We start from the raw sequence: 16,282 nt of genomic DNA on the forward strand, positions 1-16,282 counted from the left end.
AGGCAGAAGAGCGGAGGGAGCCTGCTGCTGCTGCTGCTGCTGCTGGCGGTGGCGGTGGCGGTGGTGCTGCTGGCTGGGCGGCGTGGACTGGAAGGGGGTGTTTTCTCGGACGCGGCTTTTCTGGAGTGCGGCGCCTCGGAGGAAGGATCGCCGCCGGGATCACGTGGGCGCGCTCGCTTACTCCGAAGGAAGGAGGGAAGGAAGCAAGGGAAGGAAACGAGGGGCGGCGGGGGAGCCACCAACCCCGCGCTTCCTCCTGCCTTCCTTCCTTCCTTCCTTCTCAGTCACGTCGACCTTTCCGTCTCGTCCCTCTGGCTGTAGTAAACACACACACGCAAACACTTTAGACAAGCAGTCCCCAACTTGGGAACAACATCATTCTAGGTATTGAGGATGCCTGCCATAGATGCAGGCGAAGCGTCAGGGGAGAGTGTTTCTCAACCTTCCTAATGCCACGACCCCTTCATACAGTTCCTCGTGTTCTGGGGAACCCCAACCATCACATTATTTCCGTTGCTACTTCATAACATAATAATAATCCATATAAATAAAAATGTAATGTTCGTTTGTGGTATTCACAGAACTCAGAAAGCACTGGGGTAATTGACACCAAATTTGGACACAAGACACCTAACAACCCAATGTAGGTCCTTCACTCAAAAAATTGATTTTGTCATTTGGGAGTTGTAGTTGCTGGGATTTATAGTTCACCTACAATCAAAGAGCATTCTGAAGCCCACCAACGATGGAATTTAGCCAAACTTGGCACACAGTTCTCCCATGACCAACAGAAAATACTGGAAGGGTTTGATGGGCAGTGTCCTTTGGTTTTGGAGTTGTAGTTCACCTACATCCAGAGATCACTGTGGACTCAAACAATGATGGATCTGGACCAAACTCTACAAGAATACTCAATATGACCAAATGTGAACACTGGTGGAGTTGGGGAAAAATAGAATCTTGACATTTGGGAGTTGTGGTTCCTGGGATTTATAGTTCACCTACAACCAAAGAACATTCTGAACTCCACCAATGATGGGATTGAACCAAACTTGGCACACAGTTCTCCCATGACCAACAGAAAATACTGGAAGGGTTTGATGGGCAGTGTCCTTTGGTTTTGGAGTTGTAGTTCACCTACATCCAGAGATCACTGTGGACTCAAACAATGATGGATCTGGACCAAACTCTACAAGAATACTCAATATGACCAAATGTGAACACTGGTGGAGTTGGGGAAAAATAGAATCTTGACATTTGGGAGTTGTGGTTCCTGGGATTTATAGTTCACCTACAACCAAAGAACATTCTGAACTCCACCAATGATGGGATTGAACCAAACTTGGCACACAGTTCTCCCATGACCAACAGAAAATACTGGAAGGGTTTGATGGGCAGTGTCCTTTGGTTTTGGAGTTGTAGTTCACCTACATCCAGAGATCACTGTGGACTCAAACAATGATGGATCTGGACCAAACTCTACAAGAATACTCAATATGACCAAATGTGAACACTGGTGGAGTTGGGGAAAAATAGAATCTTGACATTTGGGAGTTGTGGTTCCTGGGATTTATAGTTCACCTACAACCAAAGAACATTCTGAACTCCACCAATGATGGGATTGAACCAAACTTGGCACACAGTTCTCCCATGACCAACAGAAAATACTGGAAGGGTTTGATGGGCAGTGTCCTTTGGTTTTGGAGTTGTAGTTCACCTACATCCAAAGATGACTGTGGACTCAAACAATGATGGATCTGGACCAAACTCTATAAGAATACTCAATATGCCCAAATGTGAACACTGGTGGAGTTTGGGGAAAATGGAATTTTGACATTTGGGAGTTGTGGTTGCTGGGATTTATAGTTCACCTGCAGTCACAGAGCATTCTGAACCCCACCAATGACAGAATTGGCCCAAACCTCCCACACAGAACCCCCATGTGGGCCACAGCAACACGTGGCAGGGGATGGCTAGTGTAATATAATATACTAGCCGTCCCCTGCCATACGTTGCTGTGGCCCAGCCTGGTGATCTGGAAAATAAAGTAATGAGAAAGTGTTGGTTTCTAATATATGTTATTTCTTTATGCTTTTGGGTAAATAGTATTTCTTGTTGTTTCTATGTCAGTGTTGATGTGGAGAGTGCCTGGTTTGCCCACCCTGGAACATGCAACATATCATTGTCCTTCTTTAGGGGCCCCCTTCAAATCTATGATACTATATCTGTGTGTGAATCATATATATCTATCTATATCTATATAGCTGGATGGCTCTTTGTCAGGAGGGCTTTGATTATGTTTTCTTGCCCTGGTGAAGGGAGTTGGACTGGATGGCCTTAAGTATTTTCTGTTGGGCATGGGGGTTCTGTGTGGGAAGTTTGCCCCCAATTCTGTCATTCATTGGGTCCAGAATGCTCTTTGATTGTAGGCGAACTATAAATCCCAGTAACTACAACTCCCAAATGTCAAGGTCTTTTCCCCCAACTTCATCTGTGTTCATATTTGGGCATATGGAATATTTGTGCCAAGTTTGGTCCAGAGCCATCATTGTTTAAGTCCACAGTGCTCTCTGGATGTAGGTGAACTACAACTCCCAAACTCAAATTCAATGCCCACCAAACCCTTCTAGTGCTCATGGGAATCTGATGTGCCACGTTTGGCTCAATTCCATCATTGGTGGAGTTCAGAATGCTCTTTGATTGTAGGTGAACTATAAATCCCAGCAACTACAACTCTGGGAAAGCCATCCAGTGGTAATCCTTTGAAACTCTATGCCCCATCCTTTTAAGTGGTACGATTTAATTCCTGAGTAGTTTGTGTTTTTCAAGAGTGATTTCAGATCAGGTCCATCAGATCTGATACATGTGAGCCTAACACTCAAATGGTACCAGATCCGATCCTGATCCCAGAAGATAAGCCAGGTTAGTCCTGGTTAGTAGCTGGAGAGGAGTCTTCCAATCAATACCAAGGGCTGTTTCAGAGGAAGGGACCTGCAAAATCACCCCTAAGGATTCCTTGCCTGAGAAAACCCTACAAAATACTCTAAGGCAGTGTTTCTCAACCTGGGGGTCGGGACCCCTGGGGGGGTCGCAAGGGGGTGCCAAAGGGGTCACCAAAGACCATCAGAAAAGACAGTATTTTCTGTTGGTCATGAGGGTTCTGTGTGGGAAGTATGGCCCAATTCTATCGTGGGTGGGATTCAGAATGGTGAACTATGAATCCCAGAAACTATAACTCCCAAATGTTATGGTCTATTGTCCCGAAACTCCACCAGTGTTCACATTTGGGCATACTGAGGATTCGTGCCAAGTTTGGTCCAGATCCATCATTGTTTGAGTCCACAGTGCTCTCTGGATATAGGTGAACTACAACTCCAAAACTCAAGATCAATGCCCACTAAACCCTCCCAGTATTTTCTCTTGGTTCTGTGTGTGCCCAGTTTGGTTCATTTCCATCATTGGTGGAGTTCAGAATGCTCTTTGATTGTCGGTGAACTATAAATCCCAGCAACTGCAACTTCCAAATGACAAAAATAAATCCCCTCCCAACCTCAACAGTATTCAAATTTGGGCGAATTGGGTATTTGTGCCCAATTTGGTCCAGTGAATAAAGATATAGCCCGTATATCAGATATTTAGATTACAATGTATAACAGTTGTAAAATTACAGTTAGCAGCTTAAACAATTTTCTGGTTGGGGGGTCACCACAATATGAGGAACTGTATTCGGGGGTCACGGCATTAGGAAGGTTGAGAAACACTGCTCTAAGGCCTGTAGTTAACCCCAGGGGCTCTCCATCCTTGCTCAAAGGATTGGTGTTGCATCTGAACTTTTCAGTTGTTAAAATGGATTTCTGACCACAAACAAACTCCAATTCTTATTAAACCAGCCCTTAAAACTCAGCATCTATTTGTCAAATACACAAACTCAAGTGGTTGTGGAAGTTTATTCTCTTGTGAGGACAAAATCTCTGGAACTTGCTTTCTAAAAGCAATCCATTCTGAGTATGTTTTCAATGCATCTTTCCTCTCTTGAGACTTTTTCTTGCACTCGTTCTGCCATCACTCACATTATTAAGGCCAAGCATATACTTCCAGCCAAGTTCAAAGTTGGTCAGGCCTATTTTAGTTTTGAAATGTGAAACACGGGGTCCCTTCCAGGTCATAAGGCAAATGGAGGAAAAGGGCTGGTTTCAAACCACTATCAAAGCCAGCATATTTTGAAGCAAGTCACAGCTCCTCGCTCCCAATTTCTAACATTGAAGTAACAAAACTTCAGTTAAGCAGTTAGAAATTCAGTTTAGGCATCCAAAAACCAGGAGCAAAGTTGTCAGTGGAATGTGAACACAGCAAATATAAGAATTCTAGGTGTGAATGGCTTTCAATGTCTCACTCTCCACAATAGCAGATATTTGATGAAGGAAAATGTAATGGGGGAGGGAGAAGAGTAAATTAAGACTTGAAGGGTAGTGCCCTCATTTTGTACAGATTCATAGCTATACACTTGAAGAGTTCTCTGGCAGAAAGAGGTTGTGAGTGGAAAAAGTTTAAGAAGCCCTGATATAGATATACCTGTGTTGTAGCCTGGTCAGAGTCCGAGTGTTCAGATGAGGAGGAAAGGGATACTGGGAGAGATTCAGAGGTCCTGGAGGAGACTGGAAGCAGCTCAGAGAGGTGTTTTGGAATCTCCTGCTTCGGAATCTCCTCCTGGCAGCAGTTCCCAAGAGAATGGTGAAGGTAATATCCATTCCCATGGGAACCTCCAGGCTGAGAGAAACGTGGAAGATGAATGTTTGTCTCGGTCAAGGAGACTGGAGTTGAGGAGAAAGGGCATGCAATTAAGACAGACTCGCTTCCCCCAGCAAATTAAAGATAAGGATGGGGGAGCAAGTGCAGGAGAAATGATCTTATGGGAGGGATTCTGGCTTCTTAAAAATTGTTCTTGCTGGTACAATCTTTGTGAGAGCAAGACTGAATTCAGGTGAAGCGTTCTCGGTTTCTTGGGGCCTACATTCTTGGAATTCATGTATTCCATGTTTCAAGCTGTTCTTGCTTTTAGTTCAAGTTTGGCCTGTCTTGGAATCCTGTGAACTTACCTTTGGAAATCTTGGGACATTACTGTTATGGACTTGCTTTGACTGGATTTTTGGATTGTCAGTTTTCTTGGAAATAACCTTTTGAACTTTGACCTTCTCTTTAAAATTTGCTTGTTTTCATATACACTGCTTTTAATAAATTTTTACTTATAGATTTCCCACTTCCAACATGAGTTAATTGTAGTAAAGGACAAATTATTATTATTCTAAAGGTAGTCTGTAACTACAGCTATGGACTATTATAATGAACTAGCTGTCCCCTGCCACGCATTGCTGTGGCCCAGTCTGTGTATATGTGTTGTTGTGTGTGTACATATGTGTATTTATGTAGTTATGTGTATTTGTTGCAATGTATTTTTTGGTTTTTTGGCTTTTTAAGTCTCTTCCGTTGTGTTTTTCAATGTTTTTATGAGTGATGATCACTTGTTGGCCTGATAGGAGTCATGTCCAAATTTGGTGTCAATTGTGGTTTTTGAGTTATGTTAATCCCACAAAAGAACATTACATTTTTATTTATATAGATGAGCACCCAATCATGTATTATAATTTCCCAAACTTTTTGTTTTACAAGATAAAAAGATACCTTAAAAATAACCAAACCCTAGCTTCAAACGTTGTTGTAGGAGTATTTCCCTCCTGTGGTTAGAAGTAAAATGATTTTTTTCTTTCGTTTTTGCTGTCTTGAGTTTTCTTTCCTTGCTAGGGTGAGAAACATGGTCAAATTCCACCCTTCTTGCTTCTAGCACACATTTAAGCTAATGCTTTTTGATATCGCACACTCCATCTGCATATCATGTCTCTCTATATTTGATCTTCTGTTTGTACCTCAAGGATAGGACATGTTCTAGTTTGTGGCTGAAACAGAATTTGATTTTAAAGATGCTTGGTGCATGCCTTATATTCCCTATCAGTTCTTTATGAACTTGATACTTCTCTGCTTAACCATGCAAACCTCTCTCCCTTTCTTTGCATACATACCATCTGTACCACTGACAAACATTTGTACCACATTTCTATTTTCTTCACTCCCCTTTGCCTAGCAATAGTTTTTCAACTACATTGCATGCTACATGCAATCATGTGTTTCACTCCATCAAATGATTTTTTAAAAACCCTGACAATCAGCAATGTATGTTGTGATTGGGAACAGAAAAGTGACAGAGAACGACTGCTTAGCCCTTTCTCAAAACAACAGTGAAGAAAGCAGCATAGGAGACCATGTTTGATATATATAGGGAAGCAAGAAAGACTGGCTAAGAATTTCCTCCCAATCCACTTTCCCCCATTCACCTCAAACTGCCTGCCAAGATTAGGAAACATGTAGATGCATATGACCTATTATTGTCCCCTAAAGTTCAGCACTGAACTATCCAAAAGATATTCCATATGCAAAGGAGTTCCTACACCTTTTCATACTATTATCTATCCAAAGACCAGCCTTTTTCAGTCTAAACATATGTAGGGCAGAAAAGACAATTTCCTGAAAATGCTACTAATTCTATCAATATTATTTTGTAAAAAAAATCTTACATTTGAAAAAAAATATGAACCTACTAATATAAAATTTTCATATTTCACCAGAGGATATGTTTCAGTGGCAACTCAAATCAGTTCCAGAATGAGTATGAAGAGAAAAATGTTCCCTCCAGACTTGTATAAACAAGTCAACGGGAGTTTAAGATGTACACTTTTAATGTTTTTTCCTCTAAGGAAGGAAGAAAAGAAAGAGAGAAAGGAACTCTACAACACTGATTTATGGAAGGTGAAAAGGCTTCAGGGATTCATAGCATATTACCTCGGTCTGCACTATAATAATATTAAAAGGGTTAGTGCCAAACTTTGTATTTCACCAGGTATCTTTCCAGAAGCCCAGAAAAAAAATTCTGATGCCTCATTTCAAATACTTTGAACTGTATTTATATTTTGGATGTTGTATGTTTCTTTGTTTAAAAAATCTGTGATTACAAAGTCTTAAACACAACCATTAATCCCTGTTGAATCTGTTGAATGTATGTTCAAGCTGGAATAAAGGCATCAGTACATGATAACCTCTTTTGATTGAAATATTAAGTGGTCTCGCTTATCCGACATAAACAGGCCAACGGAATGTCGGATAAATGAAAATGTTGGATAATATGGAGTCTCCTACTGTTTCCCAATCAACACAGCACTAGCACTTAAAATACTAACAACAGGAACTCAAAGGATTAAGGCAAGGCAATGCCTCGGGGATAGAACAGCCAAGCAGGAAGTACCCAGATGCGGAAGAGGAGCATGGAAATCACAGAAGGAAGGAAAGAGAACACTTCCACTTCTGGTTGTACCTCTTCCCCCCTCCCCCCTCGTTGTCTTGCCTTTTTCACTTATTGGGAATGGAAAGAGTTGGGGAGTGCTCCTTTAATTGAGGGGGAAATGCTGGAGGAAAAGGGGGGGGTGCCAGATAAGAGCATCAAATAAGACAGAATGTCAGATAAGCAAAGGTCAGAAAAGCGAAACTCTACTGTATGTACAATGAAAATAGACCAGGTGTTCCCAACCAGTGATCCATGGAGCACCAGTGGTCCGCAAGAACTAAGATATGGTCCGCTGCCTCACCATTGCAATGAGAGCAACTGGTCTCATGAAACTCTCTTTATAGTGCCAAGGTTTATTAAATATGGTTTTCTGTGGGTGAGCAGATGGTGACTACTGGATGGCATATGTTCTGTACCAGAAACTAGAGCTGATGTTGTCTATCCAATGCAATTTTCTGAATCAGCACCCCAAATAAACAAACCAAAGCTAAAGTTGACCAAAAACCGATTTGCAACCATTTTGGTACTAACGTTGGAGAATGGTTCCTGGTCGAAGTGGTCCCTGGTCAAAAAAGGCTGGGAACCACTAAGACCTACAGAAAATGGTAAAATAATGTAGTTACGACAGACCCAAAGGACCATGGTAAAGAAGAATAAACAATTAACCCCCACTGGAAAACAAAAATCATGTATAAAAGGGAAATCTACTGAAATGTTTGCTAAATTCTAGTCATAGCTTGGAGATGACTAGTCCAAGGGATGATCAAACAAATGTTGATGGTGAAAACAAGCATCTTGGAGAACTGGAAAGGATATCCTACAGCAAGTAAGAGCACTGTCTCTTTTGTTCAATATGTTCATTGTTTCAGAAACGAAAATAAGCTAAAAGATTTTTTTCCCGTTTATCGAATCCTATTCATTTAGAATGTAGGCATGTTTACTTTTTTAGTATACATTTAATTGACTTTCTCTGCAAGTGTCAAAAACACAAATGTTATAAAACAAATGGAAACTAACATTTGTATCCAATATTACCCTTAAATTGTAGAAAGCAGCTAATCAATACTCACTGTTCAGCCAAACAGCAACATATGAATTGCTCTTGACTGAAAATTAAGGTGATGGTAAACAAAGAAGTAATGGAAACATCTGAAAGCAAATTGAAAACTGCCAAGAAACAAGAAAAAGAAATGATTTTAATGTATATAAGTATTTCTTTAGCTTCTACAAAATTGTGGACAGTTGGATAAACATTTTGTCTGTTCAAGTGGAAACAAACACTGATTAGTCTAATCCTCTATCTGTAATGTGACATTTTTAAAATTACTATAGTTATTAAAATTAAGTCCACACTGAATGGTGTGAATTAAATCACACACATGCCCAGTATGGAATACATCTCACCATGTTCAAACAGTGGATGTGGCTCTTAATGAGACATGCCGCATTATCTCAGGATGCCTACTCCCACCACTGGAGAAATTGTACTGTTACGCCGATATTGCACCACCTGACATTAGCCGGGAATTAGCAGCCTGTAATGAAAGAACCAAGGCATTGACATCTCTGGCCTATCCTGTGTTCGGCTATCAGCCAACAAGCCAACACCTTAAATCAAGAAACAGCTTTCTAAGACCTACAGAAATACTCGCAGGAACACCTCAGCAAGCAAGAGTCCAAAAGTGGAAGGCTAATATCCAGCACCTCAATCAGTGGCTGATACCAGATGAGAGACTCCCTCCTGGGAACTCAGAAGACTGGGCGATTTTGGAAGGTGCTGAAGAGACTGCGCTCTGGCGCCACGAAATGCAGATGTAACTTTAAGGCATAGGGCTACAAAGTGGAGTCCATGACATGCGAGTGCGGAGAAGAACAAACCAGACTACTTACTATAATACAGTCTGAGCTCTGTCACATGCACAATGGAGGACCTCTTACAGTGACATCAGAGGCACTCCAAGTGGCCAGCTTCTGGTCGAAGGACATTTGGTATAATGCCAAGTTTAACTTTGTTTTTTTAATACATTATAACTGTATTCTCAATTCGCTTCTGACACTATAAATTAATAATCACAGAAATGTCCTGTGTATGACTTTTAGAAATTCTTTAACATCAATATAACAAGTTTTTTGCAACCAATGAGAAAAATTCACATAACACCTTTAAAGCACATACACAGGAAACCCCCCAAATTACAAAAGAGTGATATATGTTTTATATGTTTTTATTGGCTTTGAATGGTTTATTTTTTATATTATATGGTAAATGTTTTTAACTGCATTTTATGATATCTGGGCATCAAATTGTTGCCAACTGTAAACCGCCTTGAGTCGCCTTCGGGCTGAGAAAGGCGGTATACAAATATGGTAAATAAATAAATAAATCTTCACACAGCAACAAAAAACAAGATTTGTTTTCTGTAGAAGATATATGTCAAATACCTATCACATATTCTTCTCGTGTTCTAAATCCATACTAGAGCTCCTCTGCGACGGAAGGGGAAAGGGGAGAATATTGCTGAAATCAGTTTATTTCCTGACAAATGAAAATATTCCATCCCACAAGATAAATGATACACAGTATTTTGATTGTACTTGTGGAAACTGTAACTCTTGTTGCCCAGAAAAACCACAAGACATACACAGAAGCTTTTTAGGTTTCCGTGCACAGATGCAAAGTGCAATGATCTGGTGAAGTTGCATTAGTGATCCCCAACCTTTCCCCCCCCCCCCCCCTTCTTCAAATTTTGTTCAGATAGCCAATATCTGAAAACACCAATCAGATAAACAGCTCAGTTCTGCGAATCTAGCCTAACTACTCATTAAATTGTTTTAAATATATATAAAAACCTGAAATAGTAAAATTTGCAAGTTTGCTGAATTTTAATCGTATCCTCTGAGAGCTGAACACACCAGAATGCATCAAGGACATGAGGTCTGAAAAGGGGGGAAACGATGCTTTAAAAGTTTCTGCACTTCAGACCTAACTATAAATGTTAATGATGAGAACAAGCATCTTTGGAGAATTTTAAAGGATACTATGCAGGAGGAAACACATACTCATGTCTACAAAAAGAAAAACAATTTTTAGCATTCAATTCAAAATTGTGAGTTGCTAAAACATAAGATCTACACATGGATATGTATAGTTTATTGATAGTTTAGCGTATTATTCGGTGCTGCTTTGAGTGATAAGCTAAGAAAAAAATTGAATTTCCCTTTGAAGCAATGCATCGCTATAGGGATATTGGGCTGCTATATGGTGCACTTAACTCACAAGATGTAAGGTTAACATAACTGGCTGGATCACTGCCCCACACAGTCTATTTATTTTGTGTCAAAAGCATTGCATAAATAAATTAGCATAAACTGATAAAATAGAGGGAACACAAGCGGCTAAATAAATTTAGACCAAAAATAGGCAACAGTGACCACATTGTCTGTCATGCACAGTTATTCCTCTGTGCATGAGGCAGGGCACTGTGGGCAAGCATACAGATGCTGAGTTGTTTGTTCTGCTATATAGTCACACAAACTGGATTCTTGTAGGCAGCACCATTTATTTAGCCAGGTTGTCTCTTGATCTGCCCATTCCACTTCTGAGTCTGTTCAGGGGCTTCCAAATTGCCTGTTCTTGGTTTGCCCCTGGAGGAAGACCCTTGTGGGGAGGCATCCATTTAGGATTTCCTGGTTTAGCTGTCCAGAAAGCTAGCTTTGCTGTTGCAGGGGGAACATTAAGAGGAGTGGTGGTTCTCATGGAGCTTTTCCTTGATTTGAGTCTACTGGGAAGAGGCTGATAGCCATGCAGTGGATGGTTTTCACAGTGTTCAACCTTATTTCTCTCACAATTGGTAGCAACTGTGGGGGACCTGGAAAGAGCCTCCTCGAAGACTGAGTAAATACAATTGGGTGTCCCCTGGACAACGTTTCTTGTAAACGGCCAATCTTTCCAACCCAAAAGCATTCCTTAACATCATTTTTTAAAAACCCATACAGACTAATTGAACACATCCTGTGATCTACATTACAATTTGCTGTGAAGCAAGATGATATGGAATGAGAATCTTTGCCTTAGGACAACCACTTATATCTTTAATGCATATTGCAAATGGCTGTTTAAAAAACTGCAGAGACATTTTTATACCATATGTAATTGTTAAAGTAGCTGTTCTAGTTCTAACAACTAGAATGGAAACACGTTCTTTCAGGTGAGGTCTGAAAGCACTGTAGTCCCAATTGGAATAGACCCAATGAGCTACCCAGTAACCTACTATCAACTGGTGAGTCAACATGTACATTCCAGTGAGTCCCCTATACTTGGAAGTACCACAGATCTCATCGATGGCACTGTGTATGTGTATTCACACTGAAAATGGTAATATAGTTAATGTCCTGCTCTGGGAGAAAGGAGACATATAAAGTAAGTAAGTAAGTAAATAAGTAAAATCTTTGAGTAGAAAGACTCTTATTTGGGATGTAGAGAAAGCAAGTTCTGCGAAGGTAAGGGCCCTTTGCAGATAAGAACTACTGCTATATCTTTGAAGACCCAATACAAGGATAAACACCAGTTGTTTCCATCTGCAATTTTCATAGACACTAACAAACTTGGAATATAGTTTAGTTATTGTGAGAATTATTGTCCAAAACAGCTGGAAGTCTCTTTCTTGTAGCTCTTTGAGAAAAGTAAATTCTTTTTCCACCAGTCTTTCATTCTCAGTTCTGAAAACATAGTTTACAATATATACATATAAAAATGTTTCTTTAGTTAAATTGCACAATAGATTCAACTGTACCATAAAAAACACGTTTCTCTTTCTCAAGAAAAATGAACGCAAGTTATGCACTGTTCTTCTTTTATAGTGTTTTCCCTACTTTGAGCATGTGTTTCTTACACATAAACATTTTCTTGTTCTATTTCAATTCCTTCAGAAAGTAGTATTTCTCATAAGTGTAGACTGATAGTTTTAAAGAAACACTATATTTAATGTTTTCCAATTTTTATAGCTTAATGATCTAAGTTTGCTGTAACAATGCTGAATCACTAATTTCATACTTTTGTTTCTTACTATTACACCCTTACGTTGGGGTAACCATTTCCCCATAAATGACTGTATGTACAGAATTGTGCAGAGACATCATATATTTTCTCACCATGCCCAATCCCTTGCAGATCACCTTGGCACAGTGATCCGTTTGCACAAGTCACAATCTCATTCCCTATTCACACCAGCTAATAAAATCTGTTTGGAGAGAATTTTGGCTTCCCATACTGGTACACAAATGCCCAAACAAGACATTCTATTACAATCCTCAAGCTCCAAATTTATGACTATGTCGCTTGTTCATCAAAGCGTACATCTCCAAATTAAAAACTGCAATTTTATATCTTACCACTGCTACTCAGTATCCATATATAGTTATACTACTTAAGAATGTATACAGATGTCACCAATGAGTGGTCAGATGCAAGCCTATTTCAATGCCAACATGTAGCAGGGGAAAAAACTGTCAACGAAATGATAGTTTGCGGTACAGAAACAGCATTTTCATCTATACACTCGGAGTGACATTTGACTACATATTGTAGACATGTACTTTACAGTCTTACAAGTGCATGTCTACAAGAACCATCCGAAATATGCCCGATGACTTACTTAAGTGAAAATAATCATTACTCATTTCTGAAAAGCATTCCCCTTTTGAAAATCCATCTACAAACATCATGGACTAAATCCATGGGAAATCCATCTTTAAACTTCATGAGTCAAATCCGCTTCATTTGGCAATGAGGACTGTAACTGGGAAGCACTTTACACATTCTAATCCTGGCAAGGAGTGAATGAGTGAGTGAGTGTGTGTGTGTGTGTGTATGTATGTGTGTGTGTGTGTGTGTGTGTGTGTGTATATATATATATATATATATATATATATATATATATATATGGAAACTCTCTTGAAAAAATATGTTCTGGTTACTGCCATTTTCTGTGCTGCCAGAGAGATTAGGTAGACTTCAAACAAATATACTGTTCTGCCTCTGCTGGCTTCCCACATGTACACTATTTTAAAATAAATGTATGCTGGCTTGCTTTTGCCATCCAATACACAGGAAAACCAATAGAGATAGGAGTGCTCTTAATACCTATCAATTTCCTCATCCAGAATAAACTTCTGGATAAGCTCTATAATTGTAGTGCTGGAGACCATAGAATACCATGGTACCGGATAGTATAAAGGTTTCCCCTTGACATTAAGTCTAGTTGAGTCCAACTCTGGGGGGTGGTGCTCATCTCCATTTCTAAGCCGAAGAGCCGGCATACGCCATAGATGCCTCCTAGGTCATGTGGCCAGCATGACTGCATGGAGCACTGTTACCTTCCTGCTGAAGTGGTACCTATTGATTTGCATGTTTTTGAACTTCTAGGTTGGGCAGAAGCTGGGGCTAACAATGAGAGCTCACCCTGCTCCCCAGATTCTAACCACCAACCTTTTGGTCAGCAAGTTCAGCAGCTCAGCAGTTTAACTCGCTGTGCCACCAGATAGTATACTCCTCCTAAATTCCAGTCGAAGCATGAAAGGGATAGTCATCTCTCCTTCATGAAATAATCTAAAAATTGGGTTCAGAGGACTAGAAAGTCCTCTGGAGCATAGTTTTGCTGCCACAACAAATTGCAGACGGAGGAAAAAGAGAAGGACATCTTGATTCTGTTACAAAAATTCACAGAATCCAGTGGAAATATATTTTTAGATCCTGGCCAGAACAACAGACATTAGTTTATAGTGAAGTACACTAAGTTTTCTGGTCAGAAGAAGCTGGAATAGACCATTCAAATGTTGATTTCAAGCTAAACTGAACTTTTGGGTATTTCTTGACAAAGGGAAGAGAATTAGTTTATTTCACCAAAACTTTAGTATAAATAGATTTTATTGAAGCCAGTATCTCTGTACTGAAGCTGAAGATTGTGTCTACATAAGCACGTTGTAACATTTCACAACTTCTAAAAGGAATGTCAACAATTACAACGATCATGCATACCATGGTCGATAAATCACATTTTAGAAGCATTTTCAACCATTTCTAAAGAAATGCTTATAACATTGTTATATATATAGAACTACTTTTAATAAACTGCAAAACATTGATCAGCTTTTCCAGTATGAGCTACAGTGTGAACACAAAAGGGAGGCGTACATGTTTAATTTATGAAATCAGAATGGAATATTTACTGTAAAGAAAAATTAAAAAGCTTTCAAATAAAGGCCATTATTGAACCAAAGCAAAGAGCACAACTTGGAACTTAAGAGTTCATTCACTGTTTTCAGCTGTCCTCTGAGCAATTTCCATTCAAATAATAAATTCAGTACTGCGAATATTCCTTGGACTGAAGTTTGGCAATGATGCGATCCAACTGTCTCTTTGCTTCACACTGTGGGAAATTGCTCATGTCATAATATTGAGGGGCAATTTTCACCAACCTGGCAAAGAAAGAAAGAAGGTTTGTCATTTCGGCATAGATCTGAACACCATGCAAGCAATAGCAATAGACCAATTAATACTACTTATGAGAATTAGATTTTCCATCTATTTAATAATGCCTAGAAATATGGAAATCCACTTTATCTGTAAGAAGCATGCTACCAAAAATACTTTTAAATAAATCAGGTCCAAATATCTGAGATGCTATTCTAAAAGCGGAGAAAATGAAAATATCGATACCGAATCCTTTTAACATGCCATCCCTGTTCAAGAGGGATTTTTAGCATCCTGTTTACATGTAATGTTATCCAAGTAATTTTAATGTTCATTAAAAAAAAAAACAATATATTGACTTCGAAATATGCAAGTTGAAAACAATATTTGAATATTTTTAAGTACAAGGTATATATAGATATAACATTGTAAACATTAGTTCCTGACAGCTAGATAAACAGCAGAGTACAGAAGGAGCCCCCAGTGGTGCAGTGGGTTAAACCCTCGTGCAGATAGGACTGAAGACCGACAGGTCGCCGGTTCAAATCTGGGGAGAGTGCAGATGAGCTCTCTCTGTCAGCTCCGGCTCCCCATGCGGGAACGTGAGAGAAACCTCCCACAAGGATGGTAAAATATCAAAACATCCGACTGTCCCCTGGGCAACGTCCTTACAGACGGCCAATTCTCTTACACCAAAAGCGACTTGCAGTTTCTAAAGCTAAAAGATTCGTCACATAGAATGCAGTGAGGCCTTTCTTTGTCACATAGAATGCAGTGAGGCCTTTCCTCCTCTTCTCTTCCTCCTCCTCCTCTTCTTCTTCCTCCTATTATTCTTCCTCCTCCTCCTCCTCCTATTCTTCTTCTTCCTCCTCTTCTTCTTCCTTCTCCTCCTCCTCCTTCTGAATTTTGAGGATGCAGCTAAAGAATTGGGAGCATGCCATAGCCTTGTTTTCTTTCTTCTTCTGATTCCTGCCATGTCTTCCTGGTTTTATACATTATCAATGCATTTGAATTGGGAAAAAATGTGCATACCACACAGTGCACACAAAATAGAAAAAGAAACCATGTTGAAATCATGATTCCCACTTCTGCCTTGCAAATGAACTGTACTTTTTTAAATATAACAGAAAATTGTTGTTTGATCAAGCCAAAATTCAGAGCATACTAGAGCTCCAGGAGTATAAGGCTGTCAAGTCTATCTAATGGAAAAGATAACCTAATAGCAATAAAGATTATCTGATGCCTCATATCCTTCTATATGAGTTTGACTTAATATTGTCTTCTCTATCCCATTGTACTCAGATGTAGGGATTTGGGAGACTGAATTCTCAGAAGTTACTCTCAGATCGTAGAACTCCCTTTTTTAGGAACAATTAGATGGAATCACTTCACTGTGCCTTTTCCCTCCATTCAGTCTTTGG

The 16,282-nt window shown here is 39.7% G+C and overlaps 1 protein-coding gene across 1 annotated transcript in view; it reads right to left on the bottom strand.

Annotated features, from left to right (window-relative positions):
- Window positions 1-14,572: 14,572 nt before the first annotated feature.
- Window positions 14,573-16,282, bottom strand: part of DHX15 (DEAH-box helicase 15) — a 52,040-nt gene continuing 50,330 nt past the window's right edge. Inside the window, exon 14 of the mRNA XM_060777876.2 lies at window positions 14,573-14,866. Coding sequence (XP_060633859.1) covers window positions 14,749-14,866 — 118 coding nt within the window. The 3' untranslated portion in view covers window positions 14,573-14,748. The remainder of the gene's footprint in view (window positions 14,867-16,282) is intronic.

This window comes from Anolis sagrei, chromosome 5 (assembly GCF_037176765.1).
Source record: "Anolis sagrei isolate rAnoSag1 chromosome 5, rAnoSag1.mat, whole genome shotgun sequence".
In the NCBI taxonomy this organism is placed as follows: Eukaryota; Metazoa; Chordata; class Lepidosauria; order Squamata; family Dactyloidae; genus Anolis; species Anolis sagrei.